The 21,745-nt window shown below is 51.8% G+C and overlaps 1 protein-coding gene across 4 annotated transcripts in view; it reads left to right on the forward strand.

Annotated features, from left to right (window-relative positions):
- The window catches only part of SCTR (secretin receptor), a 71,330-nt gene that overhangs the window by 25,344 nt on the left and 24,241 nt on the right, over positions 1 to 21,745 (forward strand). For 2 of the 4 annotated variants that reach the window (XM_025429396.3, XM_025429400.3), the window contains exons 3-4: positions 10,841 to 10,948; positions 17,147 to 17,250. In XM_025429396.3, the coding sequence (XP_025285181.1) occupies positions 10,841 to 10,948; positions 17,147 to 17,250 (212 nt within the window). Of the gene's footprint in view, positions 1 to 4,497; positions 4,602 to 6,642; positions 6,834 to 10,840; positions 10,949 to 17,146; positions 17,251 to 21,745 lie in introns of those variants that run through there. The other 2 variants (XM_025429401.3, XM_025429402.3) reach the window with 2 other exon arrangements.

Raw genomic sequence — 21,745 nt, forward strand, 5'->3', positions numbered from 1 at the left:
TGTTGATTCCTCTTTAAAGGTTTGGCAGGATTCACCAACAGGGCCCTCTGGGCTTTTCTTTGTTGGGAAATAAAAGTTTTTTTTATTATTATTATTGACTCGATGTCTTTACTAATTAGAGGTCTGCTCAGACTTTCTGTTTGTTTGTCTCAGTAGATTGTGTGTTTCTAGGAACTTACCCATTTCATCTAGGCTATGCAGTTTGCTGGTGTATAGGCCATGCATACATATCCTTTTGCAACAGTCTTCCCTCCAAGTCATGGCCTTTGTTCTTGAAATTCTTGATCTGTTGGTTATCCAGTTTCTCACTGTGTACCACGGCTGGGTCGGGGGCTCCTTCCCCTGCTCCAGCACCATGCAGCATAGATACTCCCTGGATCTCAGCTGGCACTCCAGCAGCTCTGCCTGGTGCACACTGCTTTTTCGCTCCTCTCGTCTCCTCCGCCTCCACCTCCTCCTCCTCTCTCTAACTTTCCCACTTCACATGGTGCCTGACTACTGGTGGCAATGATGGTGGAATGTGCTGTGAGCTAGAAGAGGAGGCAGCCTCTATCTCTGTTTTGTGAATTTTACCTCAATTTTTAAAAAGGAAGAGGAAGAGGATGAGAGTGGAGGAGAGAGACCCAGACTTTTAAATTAGACAGTCTGGGGGCACCTGGGTGGCTCAGTTGGTTAAACATCTGACTCTTGATTTCAGCTCAGGTCATGATCTCAAGATCATGAGATAAAGCCCTGCATCAGCTCCGTGCTCAGCGTGGAAACTGTTTAAGATTCTCTCCCTCTCCTTGTGCCCCTCTCCCTGCTCACTCTCTCTCTCTAAAAAGATAAAATAAAAATAAGTTAATAAGTTAGACAGGCTGTGTGACCTTGGACAAGTTACTTAGTGTCTCTGGGCCTCAATTCCCAATTTTTTTTATGGAGTGGTGTGAAATTACAAGCATTCATTTACAAAATATAGCACTTACTGTTATGAGATGGGAATGGTGAGAACAAAGTATACAGTGATGAGAAAAAGGAACACAGATTCCTCTCTAATCACCGAGGGATCTATTTTTCCACATGTAGTAGAAGTTTGGTAGCCTAGTTTCATCAAGTAGGAGTTGGCTTTTTTAGCACATTATAGGAAGTCCAGAACTGGACTTTTTGTGCTGTTTGCCTCATGGTCATAAAAAGGCTGCCATACCTCCAGGCAGGAGGGGGAGAGTACCTGTCTCTGGCAGGAAGAATAGAATCACCAGTAGAAAGGGTGAGATGTACTGGGAAGTCCTGAAGTTCTCTAAGTGACTTCTGCTTATATACCTCATCTGCCAGAACTGGACTGCATGGCTACCTCTGGCTGCAGATGAGGCTGGAGATTGATTTTTAGCTGTGCCTGCGGCCACCTTGAACACAATCACGCTCTGTCAGTGAGCAAGGTAGACAGTCTCTGCTACAGCCGTTATGACTAGCTGATGAGGGAGACATTACTCAAATATCACAAATTATTGTAAAACGGAAACAAGATGAGTAGAGTGTGATGTTCGGCTCTGTGTAAGTATGAAGTGAGGGACTCTGACCTGGTCTGCAAACCCTGGGAAAGCTCCCTGAGGAAGCCATGTTTGAGCCCAGACTAGGGATGAGTAAACTTTCCTATGCAAAAAGGAGAAAGAGCAATCAGGGCTGGGGGAACAGTGGAGAGCACACCTGTGGTGGGAGGAAGGCGAGGTGGCCAGAACGCAGCCTAGGGAGGAGAGCGAGCTTGTCACAAAATGGGCTCGAGAGGCAGCAGGGCCATGGCCATGCACAGGAGCACACTGGCCACATAGAGGATTTTTAGCCTGATCTTATGAGCACTGGAAAGCCCTGAAGAGTCTTCAGAGGGGAGCTATGAGATCCTCTGTTTATGCAAAGATCACCTTTGCTGCAGCATGGAAGGTGCATTGGAGAAGGACAAGAGGAGGTTCCCAGACCCCCCCTGGAAAGCTAGTGGTCTGGGCAATGGATAATGGTCCTCTGGACTAGCAGGGTTCCTGGGAAGCAGGTGCCGGGAAGAGGGTTCAAACGCAAGTAGCTAATTTGGCAGCTATCCCAGGAACGCCCAGTATGGGGAGCTGAGGGAAAGGAAGGAGCCCCTAAATGTGGCATTCTTTTCATTCACTTTTTTTTTTTTTTTTTGGCATTCAGAACAGGGAGGGAGCTGGACGTGGGTTCCAGCGGCTGGAGAAAGCCTTCAGATAATGGGATTCAGGGGCTGGCATTTGAAAATGAGGTTGGTGTGTGCAGAAAGGGGAAAGAGCAAGGCCACACGAGAAAGGTCTGCTCCTGAGGGTAGGTGGAGGTGGAGAGGAGCGGACACAAGTAAGCAGGTTCAATGCCAATGCAGGCAAGACGTGGTGGAGATTCGACTCAGGGGCGAGGTGGGAGAGGGCACGTCCAGGATGGCTCCCAGGTGTTCCACTTGAGCAACAGGAAGATAGGGCAGAGGAAGACCGGGTGTGCAGAGGGAGGAGCGACACAGATCAGGAGGTGTCAGCCATGCAGAGGAGGGGTCAGGCTGGGGAGCCCCTCTGTACAGGTGACAAAGGGGTTGAGGCTGAAGGAGGTGAGGGTGTGAGGGGGGAAGAGTGCCCAGGAGCCAGCCTCAAGCTGCCCAGCAGGCATTGTCAGGAGCAGCCAGAGGCAGGAGGAAGATCAGGATGTGGTGGGCAGCCTGGACGTTGCTATGTGCTTTCAGCGATTTGCCCATCCTCTGCATCAGGGACAGGGACAGGATGACCTTCACCCCCAGCCCAGCCTTTCCTTCCTCTGCCAGCTGTGAAAGCCACTTGCCGGAGGCAGACCGTGGTCTTACAGTACTCACTGGGGGGCACCATTGAGCCTGAGCCTCTTGATTTCCCGGAGCCCCTCCTGCTACCCTAGAAACTGTGTCTGGAAGGGCAGAAAATGAGCCACCAACTCAGCCAGCCTTGGGTGCTGCAGTGTTGGCAGCTGACCTCTGCCTGCATGTCCCCAACACGAATGCCTACAATTCCAATGACAGGGCATGGGCTTTTCATTAGCCCTAGGAGAAAGGCCTAAAATACCAGGCCTCTGGGCAAGAGACAGTGAACTTCAGCTCCTACTGAGAAGTAAGGGGCACTTATCTTGAGAATTAGTGCCTGATGTGTTTGGAATGTTCCATTGCTCTTCAGTGGGTCCAGGATGAGGTCCAGCTCCTGACTGGGCTCTCGTCCATGCCTCCATCCCAAACATTTCCCCATGGCTCAACCAAATTGCTTACAGTTTTACGATTGTGTCAGTTTCTCTGGGCCTCCAGGCCTTTGCACATGCTGATCCCTCTGCTACAGCACCATTCCCTCTTCCTCACTCTGCCAACTACCCTACTTTTTAGACACTTCCCAAAACAATTTCCTGAATGCCCACAGCTCCGCTGGTTAGGTGGCCACCCTGACCCCTACAGGGAGCCTGCTTGTCTCCCTCCTGGCACCTCGGCACTGCACTACAGAGATGTATTTGCTAGACTGTGTTAACTTTCCTCCCCTTCCCTGATGCATGGCACAGGGCTTGCACAGACCAAGTACTCATTGTGTGTTTGTTGACTGACTTACCAAGTGAATGAGTGAGTACAGATACTGACTGAGAGCAAGGAGAGAGGAGAAAACAAAAGAGCTGGCCCTGAGTGGACAGTGGGAGATGAAGCAGAGCCATCCACGAGCCAAGGCCCCTGCAGGCCTGACCTGTCACAAACTAGCTAAGGTGGGGAGTGTGGCCCATGCCACCCATGGAGGGATGCAGAGAGCCTGACCCAGGAGCAGAGACACAAGCCCTTTGTCCTCAGGGAATGCCCATAACAAGCATCGAGCTGCTCTGCTAGCCCCATTCAGCCTCCAAGTGACCCACATCGTTGGCTGGGCCCCCTGCTTGGCCTTCTGGATGCCCCAGTGCTCCTGTTGGCTCCCGCACCATGAGGGCACATGTGCTCCTGTAACCGTGGGGGGTTGTGAGCTGAGCACCAGGGGTGCACACCAGGCCGCAGGACAGACAGAGCCAGCCAGAGTCTCAGTGCTGTTGCTTCCTCTCCGTGATCTTGGGCCAGATCTCTCCAACTTGCCCATTTAAAAATGAGGATATCATGGGGACCTCACGACACCGTTGGCCATATATAGAGGCAGGGGTCTCATGGTGGCAAGGGGCTTCTCTTATGGCCCCTCTGCTAGGTCCACAGAGACCAGGCTGGCCTCTGCTGTGGATGCCTAGGCTCCACCTGGGCCTGCTGTCCACCTGCATGCTCAGCCCTGCCCGGGGAGGCTCCACTATCTGGAACTGCTACCCAGATGCTACGGACGCCGACCTCACGCACACAATGCTTGGGGTGGCTGTGAACGTGCCCACACCGGGTTCTGGGTTGACTGATCTGGAGCAAGTCTGCTCATCCTTTCTCCTTAAGGCTCCCACGTGGTCCTAATGGTGCCTCCAGGTCCGAGAAAGCTCATTAGAGCTTCTGCCTCTAACTCCCTTGGAAGGCCCTGAGCATACCCTCCTTCTGGACCCACTCTCTCCGTATGAGAAAGGGACTATGCTGGATTTGTGGTGTTCAAGAATGTTTGGTGAGGCCAGGGCAGGTGAGTGAGAAGGTGGCCAGGCTCCTCTCCTCGACCCCCCCCCCACCCTCCAACACACACACAGGGCCCTGTGGGATCTGTTTGGCATGTCGGTCTTCTGCGATTTTCATTTGGGAAAGCGGATCCGTGGCGTGGAAAGCCTAGTTTAAAAGCCCTGGAGGCGCAGGATGTCCGAGCGCCTGGCCTGCTGGAAAAGTCTTCAGGCTCGCTCTGCCGAGAGGTTGGGAAGACAGAGCAGAACATGCAAGCTGGCCCAGGCCTTGCTCTCGAGACTGCCCGGTCCCCGGGCCACCCAGGCCACAGGCCCACAGGCCCTCCGTCCCCAGCAAGGATCCGTCTCCTCTCGGTGCCTGAGGCAGGAGGGGCTGGCCGGACTCTCGGTTGGGGGCGTGGGGTTAATGGTTAAGCTGTCCAGTCCTCCCTGGGGAGGAGGTTAATGTTTGATCACCAGACGAGTCACAGGAAATGCCACTCACGGAGCTGTCCCCGAGCCTGGCACACTTATCACAAATAAAAAATTAACTCTTCAGCTATTCCGGGTTAGGTGGCCAAGGCCTTCCCAGCATTTTGTGGGAACATTTCAGGGTCACCCTAATAGCTGCATGAACCACTCTACCAGGCTATTTATTGCTCTGTTTACAGAAGCTGATACCCCCTTGGAGCTGGCTGGTGGAAGGGCTTTGACTCCATGGGGAAGAATGTTCCAGAGAGTTGGTATGGTGGCAGGAAAGGTGTGCGCTTGGCAATCACAAAGACATGTGCATTCCTCTGTCACGTAGGGGCTGTGTGACCTTGAGCAAGACACTAATCCTCTCTGGGACTTCATGTCCTTGCCTTCAAAGTGGGGACTTGCCATTCATTCCTTCCCTCTTTCTTCTTGTCTCTGCTAGCTGGTTGCCCTGTCCTGAAGAACATGAGCAGGAGGGGACAGGCTGACTTCTTTTTGGGGGGCGGGGAAAGGGGAAGGAGTGAATGAGGTGAAATTCACATAACTTAACCAAACTGAACCAGTATAGAGTGAACAGTTGATCGGCATTCAGGGCACACAGTGCCGTGCAGCCAGCATCCCTCCAGTTCCAAAACATTTTCATTGCCCCAAAATAAAACCCCATCTCCAGTAAACAAACCCTGCTCACTGCCCCCATCCCCTGCCCCTGGCAACCACAAATCTTCTTCCTGTCTCAACGGATTTGCTGACCCTAAATTCCTTTTTTTTGTTGTTTTTTTACCGATTTTATTTATTTATTCATGAGAGACACAGAGAGAGAAGCAGAGACACAGGCAGAGGGAGAAGCAGGCTCCCCATGGGGAGCCCGATGTGGGACTCGATCCCAGGACCCGGGGTTGCGACCTGAGCTGAAGGCAGACACTCAACCACTGAGCCACCCTGGGTGCTCCTGACGTTGGATTTCTAAACGGAATCCTACAGTATGTGACCTGTGTCTGCCTTCTTCTACAAAGCATGTTTTCGAGGTTCATTCACACTGTAGTCTACACCAGTATTTCAGACATGCTGCTTTTAACAGTTTTTTTCTAGCCAACATTCCCAGCTCCTTTTCTGGATTCTCCTCCTGAAGGGTTCCAGAAGCCAACTGTCTCCCCCCAGTGCCTGACATGCCCACCCTGCCCACAGCTCACTTCCCCTCTCCTTTGCTCGGCACAACAAATCTTGGCTCATTTTTCAGAAATAAGTAACTTATGTTTGTGTAACATTTCAGACTTCTTTCTTTTTTTTTTTTTTTTTTTTAGTTTTTACCCTATATAGTAAGTACTGTGATTAACCCCAATTCACAGATGAGGAAAATAGAGGCCCCAAGAGACTCAGGATCACCCAGAGCTGAAATAGGACTCTATCTCACATGTCTTGACTCTAAATCCAGAGAATTTTGTAGTTTGCAACCCTGCCTGAGCTGTGAATGATTGATACCCTCACACTCCCAAGAAGGGATTTAGAAGTTAGAAAAAAAAAAAGAAAAAGACAGACTGTTGATGCCAATTAATCTTTAATTCATGGGAGAGGCAGCATGAAACAAAGAGCTTTAGGCCAGGTGAGAAAGAGCTATTGGGGTGGATGAGAGGATTCTGCAGGGCAATGTACAGTTTGCCCAGTGCCTGAGAGGGGACGGGCTCAGCGCACAGTGCTCAGGAGCTCACCTTAAGGAAAGCAGCCTTCAGCCTCAGGCTCGAAGCGTCCTTCCTCGTATCTCTCGAAGCCTCCATGCAACATCTAAGGTATTTCCCAGTCTGCTAATTCCGTGCCCTGCTTGAATACTTTTAGTGATGGGGAACTCACTACTCCCAATGCAGTGTATTCTGTGGAACAGCTTGTGCTTCCTGGTTTTGGGGTTTTTTAAAAAAGATTTTAGTTATCTATTCATGAGAGACACAGAGAGAGGCAGAGACATAGGCAAAGGGAGAAAGCAGGCTCCCTGCAGGGAGCCTGATTGCAGGACTCGATCCCAGGATCATGCCCTGAGCCGAAGGAAGATCCTCAACCACTGAGCCACCCAGGTGCCCCATGCTTCCTAGTTTAAAGAGAACTGCCCCCCGACCTCCAGGCTGTTTAGCTGTTCCTCCCATGCTCTGCTTTGAAATGTCTTTTTCACCTGGGACTTTAGTTCCCTTGACCCCATCCTGACCACTCCTGTGTGTGGTCCAGCCATCACCTAGAGGGCAACACCTTTCCTGACCCAGATACTGGATACTGTAGATCAGCTCATTAGCAAAGCCCAGGAGGCCTCACCGAGTTGCCCAGTGGATGGCCTAGGGATGGGGCTGGGGTAGCTGAGAAAGGTAAAGAGAGACGCGATGAAGCTGAGGAACAGGCGGGTGGCAGTGGCAGGACACAGGGTGGGTGGCAGTGAGCAGGGTCAGGAGGCACCTGGAAGATGGCTATGGCAGCTCTAGTGGGAGGAGAGAGTTAACACTGATGCAGGCAGAAGCTAGGGGAGGACCCGAAGGGCGAGGCCAGGGGGAACTTGGGTCCTCGTGACCTCCCTTAGCTGGCCCAGCAAGCAGCAGGGGTGGTGTGGGGGGCTTGGAGGGCCGGAGGACCCACTGCCCCCACCCAGCACATCCCCGGGGGCCTGGCTTGGTCCTGGCCCCATGGCACTGCCGCCTGACACAAGGCTCCGGAAATGCTCCCAGGTTATCGTCAGGCCATCTGAGCTCATTTATAAATAAATCAAGGCCTGGAAGATGGATGCTCCCCTCTGGGTGGATGCAGGGCAGACATGCAGTTGGCAGAAGGCTGGCTGTTTGTCAGGCACTGGGCTGGGTGGGGATGTAGAGATGCCCAGGCACTGTGCTGCCCTCTCTTGGATCACCTTTACCTGTAATCCAGGCCCTCCCCGTTGCCAGACCTGCCCGTGGGCCACCCCTCTCTACAGGGGCAGGGGGTGAGGCAGGACAGCAGGACTGCAGGACAGAAGGAGGCTATGTCACCGAGCCTCGGCTGGCCCAGTGCCAGGGGCTTCACAAGTGCAAAGGAGACCGATGTCTGTCCATCAACTCCAGTGGGCAAAAAGAGAACTTTCTCAGTTTTCTGTAACTTTAATTCTGACTCCATTCTCCTGGGGTGAAGAAACCTAACCTAAGCCTTGGGATTTTGTGGCTCTTCCCCACATCTTGCCCAGGGTATCAGAGATCCACAGGGCACCCTGGTATCTGGGGGAGCCCACGTGGTCCTGAGCTTGGTGGCCAAGAGAGTGGTCTTGAGAGCGGTGGCCAACAGATTTCTGTGCTTCGCTGGGAGGCATGGGCTCTGCAAGTCTTGTCTGTGGTCCTGCTGGTCTAGACGGTCCCTACAGCCTCTCCTCTCCAGGGCTGGCTGGACGGCAGGGCTCTCACACCTCTTTCTGGAACCTTGTACGTCCCACTCATCACTTGCCTTCCTTTTCTTCCCAGTCTGAGGGAAGTCTTGCTCCTTTTCTGTTTTCTCCCAAGCATGTTGTTCACACCAGAATTCTTGTTTACCACAAGTCACAAGTGGGAGGATTTCTTTAGTTTTTAAGGCTGAGTAATGCGCCATTGTAATCTTCCTTATCCAGTCATGGTTCGGTGAACACGTGGGCTGCTTCCACAACTTGGCTATTGTGAACAATGCTGCAGTGGACACGGGAGTGCAGAGATCTCTTTGAGGTCCTGATTTCACTTTTGGGGGGATATACCCAGAAGTGTGATTGCTGGATCATGCGGTAGTACTATTTTTATTTTTTGAGGCGCCTCCATACTGTTTTCCATGGTGGTTGTACCAGTTTACATTCCCCCAACAGCGTATGAGCGTCCCTCTTATGTTTTTTTTCCTCCTACGTTCTTAAAAAGATGTATTTACTTATTTTGGAGAAAGAGAGAGAGAATGTGAGTGGGGAGAGGGGCAGAGGGAGACGGAGAATCTCAAGCAGACCCTGTGCTCAGCCTAGAGCCCGATGCCGGGCTCAATCTCCAGACCCTGAGATCATGACCTGAGCCAAAAACAAGAGTCAGATGCCCAAATGACTGAGCCACCCAGGTGCCCCAAGGATTCCCTTTTCTTCAATAGACTTTTACTTTTTAACTTAGCCTCATCCTAAATAATAACAGGTATAAAATCACAGCTGTGACATGCTAGTTCTATAACTTTTTAATGCATATTAAATCCTCTTAAAAAAAAAAAAACGAGTAACCTATTAAAATGGAAAGCATTTAGCCATGTACCAGCTAGAAGAGCATGCCACTGGGGATGTGCTCCTCATACTGGGAACACTAGGTCTGTTCCAACGCCCTCTGAGTTGAGGCTGGGAGAGAGAGTGTGGCTGCATCATAGCACATCACAGTGCTCAAGACACGAGCAATGCCCCGTGGAGGTAGTAGCATCAGGTCTGCTGCCACCAAGCAGCCTGGAGGGTGGGATTCCGGCTCCACCAGGATTAGCTCTGTCCTCTTGCTCATGTCATTTTGCCTTTTGGAGCTTGGGCTCCTCATCTCCATCACCCATGCTGTGGGGCAGTGACCTTACCCAACCCCTACGGGCTCCACAGGGTCTGATGCATGTGCAGCGCTGATCTGGGTTGGCCCCATCCCCAGGCTTTTCTCCTGCAGGGCTGATATGAGCCAGCTGTCAGGGGGACCCTACTCATGTGGAGGGGAGCCTGCTCCCACCTCACCACCAGCCGCTCCTCTGCTGCCATCTGCACCAGGGCAGTGTCCCCATGGGCCCAGCCTGATGACCCAGGTCAGGAATCCTGCCAGATGCCCTGGCACCCTCTCCATCTGTCTGGCCAACTGGACGTGGGTTGTCTGACCTCCTGGGCAGGAGCCGTGGGCCCATGCCTTGGCTGACCTGGCCAGGCCCAGCCCTGAATTCATTTCTCCCAAAGTGAGGAAAGAGGCCCTTGAATTTTTCCACAGCTGGAAAATGCCCCAACTGCTTCGAATACAAGAGATGTGGCTCATTGTAAATGAGGCATCCTGCAGTCATATATGGAGACTTCTGGAGAAGAGAAAGGACATGGGTCAGCCCCATCTTCCAGACTCCAGAGGCTAGAATAACTCACGTAGACACAGCGGATCACCTGTTACGGGCCTTCCCAGCGCAGTGTCGCCGTCCCAGGGGCAGCTGGGGAGGCCAGAGTCACTGGGAGCCCGCAAGCTCTGGCAGTCTCTGCTCTGGTCTGGTGAGCAGTGTCCACAGCTGGAACCTGGCTGACCAGATCCTGGAATTCAGGAGTCAGTGCGCAGATGCAAGCCTGTTTTCCAAGGGATGCACACCGGGAAGGGCACAGGAGCCTGTGGTAATGCAGTGTCATGCCTGGGCCCCTCCCCAGACCGGTTAAATCAGGATCCCTGGGTGTTTTTAAGGCTCCTTAGATGTAAAGCTTTAAAGGTGTATGTTTTTAAAGCTCCTTAGATGGTGAAACTACGCAGCCAGGCTAGAGATCCCCCGCTCCCCAGTCTAATGCAAGCTGCCACCAAGAGGTATTCGCTCTTCTGTTCTAGAGAAATCCAGACCTGCCCTTGTAAGGCTGATATCAGATAATATGTGTTCTTTCCTTCCTTCGTGCCTTCAGCGTGAGTGCTTACTGTGTAGATGGCCCCAGAGATACAAAGGCACATCAGACAGCCTTTGGTTCCTGACCCGGAGAGTCACTGCCTAATGGGAACTCTAAGCAGGCCCCGGAGCGCTGGGGACGGTGACAGGTGGTGGGGGAGGCCCTCGGCCCATGCTCCATCCTGTCTAATGCTGCGGCTCCTCTTGGCAGGTTGCGAGGGGCTGTGGGACAACATGAGCTGCTGGCCCTCCTCCGTTCTGGGACAGACTGTGGAAGTGGGGTGCCCGCAATTCCTCCGGATGCTCACTGGCAGAAACGGTAACCACTCAGTGCAGGGGGTGCTGGCTGTGAGGCAGGAGGTGGCCCTCTTGTGGGGGCGCGCACTGGCCTGGAGGCCCAGGAACCTCTGGGGACAAGTGGTGGATGGAATGGTGGGAGGTGGTCCCTGCTGGGGATTGGAGGCCTTGCTTGGGGGTATGGGGTGGGCTCGATTGCAGGGTCCTAAGGGAGGGGGCCAGGAGGCCTTTACTAGGACATGATAAAGGAGACTGGGCTTGCTTCTCTCTGTCCCGTACCCCCATATAGGCTCCCCCATTTCCTTCCATGCTTCTGTCCCCTTAGCAACCAGACCGATTGTTCCAGGCCCTGGGTCTGGGTCCCACCCCGGCACAACCAAGCTTTCCAGAACACTTCCTTCCTATCTGTCCATTCTACTAGGTCCTGCTGATAAACTTGCCCTCCCTGAAAGCCCCTGGCCTCCTGGGGATCTCTTGCCCCGGGGAATACTGCAGTTTACAAGGTTTTTTTTTTTTTTTTTTTAAGATTTTGTTTATTTACTCATGAGAGACACACAGAGAGAGAGAGAGAGAGGCAGAGACATAAGCAGAAGGAGAAGCAGGCTCCATGCAGGGAGCCTGACATGGGACTCGATCCCAGGTCTTCAGGATCAGGCCCTGGACTGAAGGCGGCGCTAAACCGCTGAGCCACCCGGATTGCCCAAGGATTTTCTTAATTTGAGGCAGGGAGGTGGGACTGTCTCCGACAGGGAATATTCAGGGACTGACATGGTCTAAAGCCCCAGTCCTTGCTGGGCATTTTCATAAACATGGGCTCATTTTACTGTCACAACTGCCCTGTACATCAGAGACCTTGCCTCTTCCCCTTGACCCAATAATGAGCAAAAATAACAGAGACTACGAGAACTTTAGCACTTTGCCTAAGGTTCAGAGCTAGAAGGTGGAGAAACTAAGATTCAAACCCAGATTTCTCCAACTTCAAAACCAATGCTCTGTCCTCGAAGCCATGGTCAAGGTGGGACTCCAACCTCGAGATGGGGGTGACGCTGGCTGGAAGCAAGGTAGTTTCATGGCCTTTGCCCCTGCCCTCCATGAGGTCATTTAAAGCCTAAAGCCTGGCCTGGCCCTGCTGTCCTTTTTCCCTGACCAACGAGGACCTTAATGAGAATGAACCAGAAAAGATGGTCTAACACTGAAACCCACCAGCATCCCAAAGCCAGGTAAGGAAAGGATGAGGGATCCCTGGGTGGCGCAGCGGTTTGGTGCCTGCCTTTGGCCCAGGGCGCGATCCTGGAGACCCGGGATCGAATCCCACATCAGGCTCCCGGTGCATGGAGCCTGCTTCTCCCTCTGCCTGTGTCTCTGCCTCTCTCTCTCTCCGTGACTATCATAAATAAATAAAAAAAATTAAAAAATTTTAAAAAAAGGAAAGGATGACTGGGGGTGGGGGACCAAGACCATGAAGTGTGGGAGAGGAGTGTAAATTCCTCACCGTGTAATTCTCCAGTATGCAGGTGCACACACATGTGCACATAACCCCTACCCCCCCCCCCCCAGATCTGAGGAGCACACTCTCCCGCTCAGCCATTGATGCCCAGCAGACGGGAACTGCAGGGGACCAGGAGACAGGTTCGAGTCCCCCTTCTCCACTTACGGCTTGGATAATGCCAGCTGCTGACACAGGTGTCCCAAATCTCAAAGCCTTCATACAGACACTACCTGCCTGCCTGACGTCCACACCAGCTGTCCCTGATTAGCACCAGGCCTGCACATGATCCTGCTTCTGCCCACACTGCCTTTGCCAGAACTCAGTTGGGTGGTGACACCGACCTGCGAGGGACATGGGAAAGCATGGTCTAGCCAGGTGTCAATCTCCGCCCGAGAGCGCAAGTTATTCATTCTCAGCCTCGATTTTCTCCTCTGTAAAATGGGGAGAATAAACAAGACCAATCTATAAGTCTGGGCTTGGAAATTAATTTTAAATATCTTTCTTTTCTTAAAAAAAAGATTTTATTTATTTATTTGCAAGAGAGAGAGAACGAGCAGTGGGGAGGGATGGGGGAGAGAAAGAGAGGAGAGAGAGAGAGAGAGAGAGAGAGAGCAGACTCCCTGCCGAGCAGGAAGCCCTGACTCACAGCTGGATCCCAGGACCTGGAGACCACGACCAGAGCTGAAGGCAGATGCTTAGCTGACTGAGCCACCCAGGCGCCCCTAAATATCTTCCTTTGTCCTTTCTCTCCCTCTCTTTTCCCTTCTTGCCCTCCCACAACCTCCATCCTGCACACACAAGCCTGCAGGCTTACCAACAGTCTTTTCCTCCCAGCATCACCGTTCCAAGTCTGTGTCGGGGGTCCCTAGAGCTCGCAACACACAAGATTAATCCACACATGGTTGACCTGGAGCAATGTGCTGGTCAGATGCAAGGCCAGGACCAGATCCTGGACTCCCTGTCCAGTGCTCCTTCCTCGCTGACCGAGTTCTCCTGTTGGAGGGACTTGAAGCTCTCCTCCTCTCCCAGCCTCTCCCTCACGGCGCTCGCAGCGCCTCTGCCTCCCCCACCATCATCCCTCCTACCTTCCTGCAGCCGGGCCAGTTAGAGCCGTGCTCATGGCCAAATCCTTCCAGATCACTTGCTAGAACGCCTGCCTGCCTCATTAACTAGTAGCCCACTGACTCCTTCTGGAGGATCCCCTATGCTTTAATTGCTCAAGACCCACTGGAGAGAAAATGAGTGGGAAATATCAGAGAGGGAGACAGAACATGAGAGACTCCTAACTCCGGGAAACGGAGTAGGGGTGGTGGAAAGGGAGGTGGGCGGAGGGTGGGGGTGACTGGGTGGCAGGTACTGAGGGGGGCCCTTGATAGGATGAGCACTGGGTGTTATGCTATATGTTGGCAAACTGAACTCCAATTAAAAAAATACTTAAAAAAAAAAGACCCACCGGAGTTCACCGGGGGTGCAGGTCCAGGTCTGCTCCCTGCGGGTGAGGAAGCTGGGGTCCCGCCCCTACCTCTGCTGCAGTTTCTTCTTGCTGCCACGCGGTGTCGCTGCGGGGCCGCAGGAACCACCCGTCTCGGCGTCCACGGGGAGGCCCAGCCCGCTGAGAGCCCTGCGCCTGTTGGGGGGCAGTGTCATCTCACCCTCCCCCGCAACCCCCCAGCCCCAGGCCCAGGGTACCAGCCAGTCCAGGGGCGCGGGTCAGCACTAGTCTGGGCTCAGCCACCAAGAACCATCTTCTTAGCACCTCCTTCCCTCCCCAGAGATCCCAGATCCGCCTACCCCAGTCAGGAAGGAAAGCTTCCCTCAGTCCCGCAGGATTCCAGGGGCCCCCAGGGCAACGCACGGAGGAGCACCCAGTGAGGACATGAGGACAGTCGGGTGTTTTGGACCAACCCTTCCTTTTGAAAGAAGAAAATAATAATCATAAGTTTAACTATTTCTCAGGGCACCCACTACAGGGGCCCAGGGGTTGGCTGTGCATGTGACTGAGGAAACTGCCGGCCGGAATCTGCCCCCAGATATTTTTCTGTATGTGCCAAGGTCTAGAATGTTCCCTCCAGGATGCATTCCTGTGATTCTTAATGGAGCACCGGTCTTCGGAGTTCCTAGTTAGAAAACACACCTCCCGGGCAGGGGCAGGCTTTGGCCTTTCCCTTCTGTCTTGGGATTGGAGTCTTAAAGCAGTAGAGGTTCCTAGCCTGATTAGGGTCCTGGAGCCTTTTGAGAATTGGATCAAAGCTGTGGACGGGCTCTTCTCCAAACTGCACATATGTATATGCACAAAAATACTGACTGTACCTGCAAGGAACCTCAAGGTATACAGTGTCTGAACCTGGTAACGACCCCTGACCTATTAGAAATTAACTCCAGAGGAAGTGGGTGGGGTTGAAGGGACTCTAGAGAGAGCCCAACCCTTGTCTCTGCCACAGTTCTGCAAAGAGCCCTGTCAGCAAAGGGCACTGCCTTGTTAGCCACACCAGGGCCTAGGCTGGATCACATGCAGCCTCTGTCTGGGGCATCCCACTGGGTCAGTGAGGAGGAGACCCTCAAACAGGCAGCCCAGGCCAGCCTCTAGGCACACACTGATACGATACCTAGTTCTGGGCTCCAGGGAGTTTGTGTTCTCTTAATTCAACTTCCCATCCAGCCGGCCTAAATCTGACCACCATTCTTTCCTGTTGCACAGCCTCACTCCCTTAACTGTGGAAATCTCCCACCCCCTCCTAAATTCCATGACTCCAAGCCCCACCACCCCTGGTCTATTTTGGAAAAGCTAAAAGGAGGAGGGAGTCACACTCTGGTGTTCACTTGTGCCTGGCACCAGCCTGGGCCCTTTCCGCATGCTATCATGTTTCCTGCCCAGTCTTGCAGAGTGAGTGGTTATTCTCACTGGCACAGAGAAGTGATGCCCCTAAGGTCACACCCAGATGGCCAAGAGGCAGTGCCAGGTTTCAGACTCAGATCTGGCTAGTTGGAAACCCGTCCTCCAGGTCTCAGGAGCCCTCATGGACTGGCATTCCCTAGATCCAGAAGTCCGTGGTCTCCTGGTGCTAGAAGCTTCCCCGGGACTGCAGAGTCACATCCTGGCTGGGGACTGTTGCTCAATTCTGGGGCTCGGTTTTCTTGTCTGTAGAATAAGCTAGTGGTACCTCCCTCACTGGGTGCTATGACGATTCTATCAGAATCTGTACATTAGCATCGTGGCTGGTTCTAGAAATGCCAGCCAGATTTCTCTAGTTCAGTGGAACCTGTTTGACCCTGAACCCTGTGAACCATTCAGTCAATGGAAGGCACCTCCTCCTGGTGGCTTCCCAAGGCTTCCTTCTCAGCTGGCAGCTCCCCTTCCCATGTCTTCAGGCTGCTGTTCTAAAAGGTCCTTGTAGGCAAACTTCCCTGTTCTCTTATAGAAGAGTTTAGAGAGGGCGCTTCATCTGCACTCAGTGGCTCTTCTGGCCAGCTGGTCGGCAAACAGATGAGCAAGGGGTCTGGGTAGGCACCTGGAGCCCTCAGGAACTCAATACCTCTGCCAGGGGAGGCGGGAAAGCCAGCCACCACTGTGTGTGGGGCTCTGGACTTGGCTTTGGCCCTGTGCTGGAGAAGGGCAGTGAGCTCTGCAGGAAGACTGCAGTTATCCTGTGATTCACAATGCAGAGAAATGCAGACGTGTGGCCTGAAGGACTGAGAAGTCCCTCCTTTCCATGAGGGGTGGCCCCCTGGGAGGTTGACCTCAGTGCCGCTGCTCTGGTGGTGGTTTTCAGGTGTTGGTTAGCAGGTTGTGGACTTAGATTTGAAACGGAACTTCCTTGGTGCGGCAGTAGCACCAGGAGCCAGAGGAAATTTCACCATGGGTGTGGCCAGATCCTTTCCAAGGGTGCCAGATTCTCGGGGAAGCCACCCATGAAACGACAGTGCAGACCTGGGATCAGGATAACCAGGAGAAAGAAAGGGGGCCAGTACATAGTGTGTGGCTAAGATTAAGGGTTGGAGACCTGGGGTCAAATCTCATTTCCCCCACATCCTATGCTGTGATCTTAAGCAGATTATTTAACTGCTTTTGCCTCAGTTTCCCCAACTGTAAAATGGATGCAGTATTTACATGTTATAATTTATTTTACAGGAAAAGTAACTGCCTAGCTCATAGTCTTGCTAGGATTATGAGTTGCTACCTGCCATAGGCTTAGAACGGTGTCTGGCACATAGTAATCACCATGTGTTATTATAGTAGAGCTCAGAATTTTATAATTGAGTAAATAAATCATCATTAGTGAGGTGAATGGGTTTTTTTTTGGTTAGGGTTGTATAATCAAAATTGCTTGAGGCTGTTGTCCTTGAGCACGACACTTGGCCTCTTGAATCTTATGGGACGCTGCAATCCCTTGAAAGAGTACTGGTGTCCTCCCAGCGTGAAGGTTTATTATTCACCTCCTGTGAACACCCAGCAGATTGGGGAGCAGCCCCTGTTTTGGGAAAACCCTCAAAAAGCCAGAAGTGGCACCCCAGCCAGTAGGGGTGGAGTATGGGGAAGTCCCTCCTGGAGCGCCAAGGGACCTTGGAGCTGAGATTGGAGCCTGGGAAGGGAAGGTGAGGGGTGGGGTGGGGGTGGGAATGGAGGTGAGGGATGGGGTGACCTCAAGTCCTATGGGGGGCTTGGGGTCCAGCGGAGGAAAGCTGCTGGGACCATAGGGTGCTGCTCACCTGCAGGATGCTTGGCCCCCGTAGGTTCCATGTTTCGAAACTGCACGCAGGATGGCTGGTCGGAGACCTTCCCCAGGCCGGACCTGGCCTGTGGGGTTAACGTGAATGATTCGTCCAATGAGAAGCGGGTAAGCCTGTCTGCCCCTCTTTTCCAGGTGGGGGCCTGTAGGGTGAGAAGCCCTCTGGGAGAGGACAGAGTAGGGCCAGCCCTGGGTCAAGATCAGGGGACTGGGAGCTGCTCCTGTTCCCCCCATGTCCCCTGCTCATCACCTGGGGTTCACAGGGCCTGCCTCGCTGCCCTGGTCTGGTGTTCATGACGGAGATGGTGTTCCCGAAGACCCAGACACGGTGAGAACTGCCCTGTGCCACCACGAGACGGGGGGTGATTTAGTCATGAAAGCGAAAGAGAAGCAACATGGTGGCTAAATGCCTGGACCCAGACTGGAGAGTCTGAACCCTGACTGTGACCTTGGTCGGGGAGGGAAGGACTTAACTTCTCTGTGCTTCAGTTTCTCCATCGAGGAAATGTGGCTAATAATGGTTGTGACCTCACAGACTTGTCAAGAGAACCAAATGAGGTAACCCAGGGAAGTGCTGAGCAGGGTGCCTGGCTACAGTAAGTGCTCAATAAATGTTTGCTCTCGGGGTGTCTTGGGCTCTGATGGGAAGAAACGAGCAGACTGGTATAGGGCTGGCCCATTTAAGAGGGGATGCTGACCAGTGGGCTGAGCTTCTCCGGGTGCCTGGAGTGCCCAGGAGTTTCAGAGAGCCCCTCATCCTTACTTTTCCTGCCTGATTTGTACACATCCTTCAAGACTCCACTCCTGCCCATCAACTCCAGAAAGCCCTTTCTTCCCACCTCCCCACCCCAGGATGGGCTCCCTTAATATGTTTCATTGGCCCCCACCTACTACCTACTACGTTAAATGAAATTGTCAGCATGTGCCATGGGCATCCATCTCTCTCACTAAAATGCGAGCTCTTCAAAGGCTTTAATTCACTTAACCAACATTTATTAAGCACCTACTATGAGCCAGACTTGGGTCTAGGTGTAGGGATATTACAGGGACAAATCAGTAGCTTGTTCACTTCCAGGCCTCCAGACCCCAGCACAATGCCTGGCACCTACCAGGTGCCCAATGAATGTTTGTTGTTGTAGTGACCACCTACCGTGAGCTGGCTGCTTGATACAGTTACACGAAATCCTCAGAAAGATTCATTGTAAAATTGTCCCTATTTTGCAGATGAAGAAACCGAGGCTCAGAGGGGTTAAGGAACATGCTCAGAAACTAGTGGAGGCAAGAGTCAAACCAAGTTAATTCCAAAAAGAGCCTGTGTTCTTTCCTCTAGTTTCTTTTTTTTTTTTTTAAGATTTTATTTATTTATTCATGAGAAATACAGAGAGAGGCAGAGACACAGTGAGGGGGAGAAACAGGCTCCCTGTGGGGAACCCAATGCAGGACTCGATCCTGGGACCCCAGGATCACGACCTGAGCCAAAGGCAGATGCTCAACCACTGAGCCACCCAGGCATCCTATCCTTCCTCTAGCTTCTGCTACCTCCCTAGTACAGTGCATGCCCCCTGTGAGATGCTCTTTTGTAGCCCCGTGGGCTAAACTCCCCAGTGGGAGTCCAGATGGACAGGTTTACTGGTCCCTTGGAGGATGGGGTGAGGGTGTTAGAGAAGCATGGGTGGGGAGGAGAGAGCAGCAGAGTGAAGGGAGAAAGGATGAGGTCTTGAGACAGACCATACCCACTTCTGAATTTATTCTAAGACTCTTACCTCTGGCCAGTTCTGCTCTGTATGGAGACCAATTGGGGAACCAGAGTGGAGACTTGAGTTTCTTCCCTCCCAGGGCTTGTCATCCTGTTTGGGGAAACACACGAGGTCTTCAGATCTGGCCAGAGCAGGGTGCTTTAATAACGAGACCAACAAGCATTGATCAGTGGGTACCGATGGTTTTGAAGGACCCCTGCAGGTTACCACTTCTATCACTGAGTATCTGAGGACAGGAAGTTTATGTGATCACATTGTCAAAAGCCATAAAATTAAGAAAGAACCGTCTTATGATGGATGGCATCTTAAGGTTCAAAAGGATGCTCTGGGCTGCAAGAAATAGAAATTTCCAACTTGCCTAATAAACAAATGTGGCTCATGTAACTGGGGGTGCAGAAAACAGGCTTCAGAATTCTTTAACAAAGCAGCCCTAAGAAGCTGCCGAAGGATGAGTTCTTTCCATTTCTCCACCTGCTATCCTGATGGCTTCTTCTTGAGGCTGGCACCTCTCTTGATGGAAGGTGACTGCCATTGGTGATGACAGCCACAGACTCCTCGATGCCTGCTTGTCCAGGAGGAGGGACAGCCTGATTTTCTATGGCTCTTTCCTAAAAGTAGGAAAACTTCTTTACCCAAACCCCCGCAAGCTTGTCCTCATATGACTTGAGGCCCCAAATGACTTGAGCCTGTCCACCCCTGGACCATCCTTGGCAAAGGGATGGGACACAGGATTGACCTAGGCCAGTGGTTCTCAAACCTTTTGGCCTTGGAACCCTTTTACACACTTAAAAATTATTGAGGACCCCAGGGAGCTTTTGTTTTTGTGAGTTATCTCTATTGAAACCACATCTGAGACACTGTTGGCTTAGACCAGTCAGCTGGGAAAGGACAAAGCCCAGGGCCTTAACCATGATATTCATCCAGGATTGAAACTAAAATAACCGGGAGCTAAAATTTAACAAAGATAAGTGCAAAGTTTGGACTTAACTCAGAATTTTAATTGACCAAAAATAGTGGAAAGGAGACCTACCTTGGCTTCAATGCCCATAAAAAAATTTAAAAAAAATTAAAATCCCTAAGATCAGAAGGGTTTCCAGACTGTGTGATTTACTGGAGCCTAGATTCTGGTCCATGCTTTGTCTTTTACTCTGAGATCTGAATCATCCTATTGACTGAAAAAGAAATGTCTTTTTTCTTTTAATCAAATGATGATGGAAATGTGCATTTGTTGGTTGTCTTTTTTTCAATTTCCTTACTTGGCACATGCCACTCTACTTATTGACAAATGCCCATAGTGGACTCCAATTGGCAGAAAGACCAGGCTGCCGCTTGAGTGAATAAAATGGGTTTGCTTACCTACAGCAGAGGTTGCCACAGCCTTTGCAAGTAAAGTTTTATTGAGACATAGCTATGGCCATTTGCACTACAAGAGCAGAGCTGAGCAGCGGCAAGACACCAAATGGCATCCAAAGTCTAAAACATTTATTATCTATCCCTTTACAGAAAAAGTCTGCTGACCCCTGATCTAGAGGATGCAGAAGGAATTTGGCCCAGTCAGGAAATACATCAGAGAGACACGCAGCTTGATCTAGGACAGACAGCAGTGAGGCTTCTGGATCCCAAGCCCCCTGGGGGGTGGCACCCACTGCAGATGTGGAGGGCTGGCATACTGAGGACACAGCAGGCCTCCTGGGAGGAGAGCTCTTTCTGGGTCAGAACTTAAACACACAATGCAGGAGCAAGTGGGGTTGGCTGACGTCCTGAGGGTTCCCTGGCAGACAATAAACCCGACCTCAGGACAGTGCAGAATATTCAGGCCAAACACCCCATACTTGTCACCCCCTGCCTCCTCATGCTGTCACAGACTGGCCCAAATCTGCTTCTGAACTGGGAGCTGCCAAACCATGTGTTCCTAGGAGTGAGGCTCATGCCCTCAGGTATGGGGCTCATCCTGCCCATGGCAAGATTATAGGCTGACATTTATTGGTCCTCTGATTTCTTAACATCTGACTGCTCCTCGATGTCCCAAAGTCCAGGCACGGTTAATTTAGCAAAGGCAGCTTACTGCCTTTTTGGCTCTCTTCCTCATTCCTGGGAGGTGGCTCCTGGCTTCTGGGATCATAGTCATCTCAGCGGGGAAGCTCAATGTCACATGGCAACCATCCCATCAAACGCTACCTCTTGCTCTCAGAAAATTTTTGGTCACCCTGAGTCAGATTTCTTTTTGGTAACTTCCTCACCCTGGAGCTCACACACTGGGTCTTATGCTTCTACCTGTCAGTCATTCTAATACTTTTCTCCCCCAAGTTTGTTTGTTTCCTTGGGGCATAATATACCCAGTTTTTTCACGCACTCTTCCCTTCTCCTGAAATGTTCCAATTTATCAACGTGCCTCTTAAAATACCATGCCCAGAATTGGACATAACATTCTAAACACCCCAATGTTTCCTGCTGTCCCACAGCACTCCATTTTGTAACTGAGATTGGCCTAATTTTTTTAGCAGCTCTCTCATACTCATACTTCATATGACCGATGACTTGTGTTGAAGGGTGGAAGGATGATGGGGGTGGAGGTGGAGGTGGGGAAAAATTAACACGCTCCAAGTGTCTTCTAAGTGCCAGGCATTGTCTAGATACCCCACCTGATACCTTATTTGTTCCTACAAGCCTGCAAAGTAGATATTATCTACATTTTGCAGATGAGGAATCTGAGGCTCAGAGAAGTTAAGTAATTTGCCCAAGGTCACACGGCTGGTGAGTAACAGCCCTGGGTTTGGAAACCTTGTCTCTGGGCTCTGAAGCCGCATTCTTTCTCTGCAGTATTAACACCACGGAGCTTGGGCCAT

The sequence above is a fragment of the Canis lupus genome, chromosome 19 (assembly GCF_003254725.2).
Source record: "Canis lupus dingo isolate Sandy chromosome 19, ASM325472v2, whole genome shotgun sequence".
Classification (NCBI taxonomy): domain Eukaryota; kingdom Metazoa; phylum Chordata; class Mammalia; order Carnivora; family Canidae; genus Canis; species Canis lupus.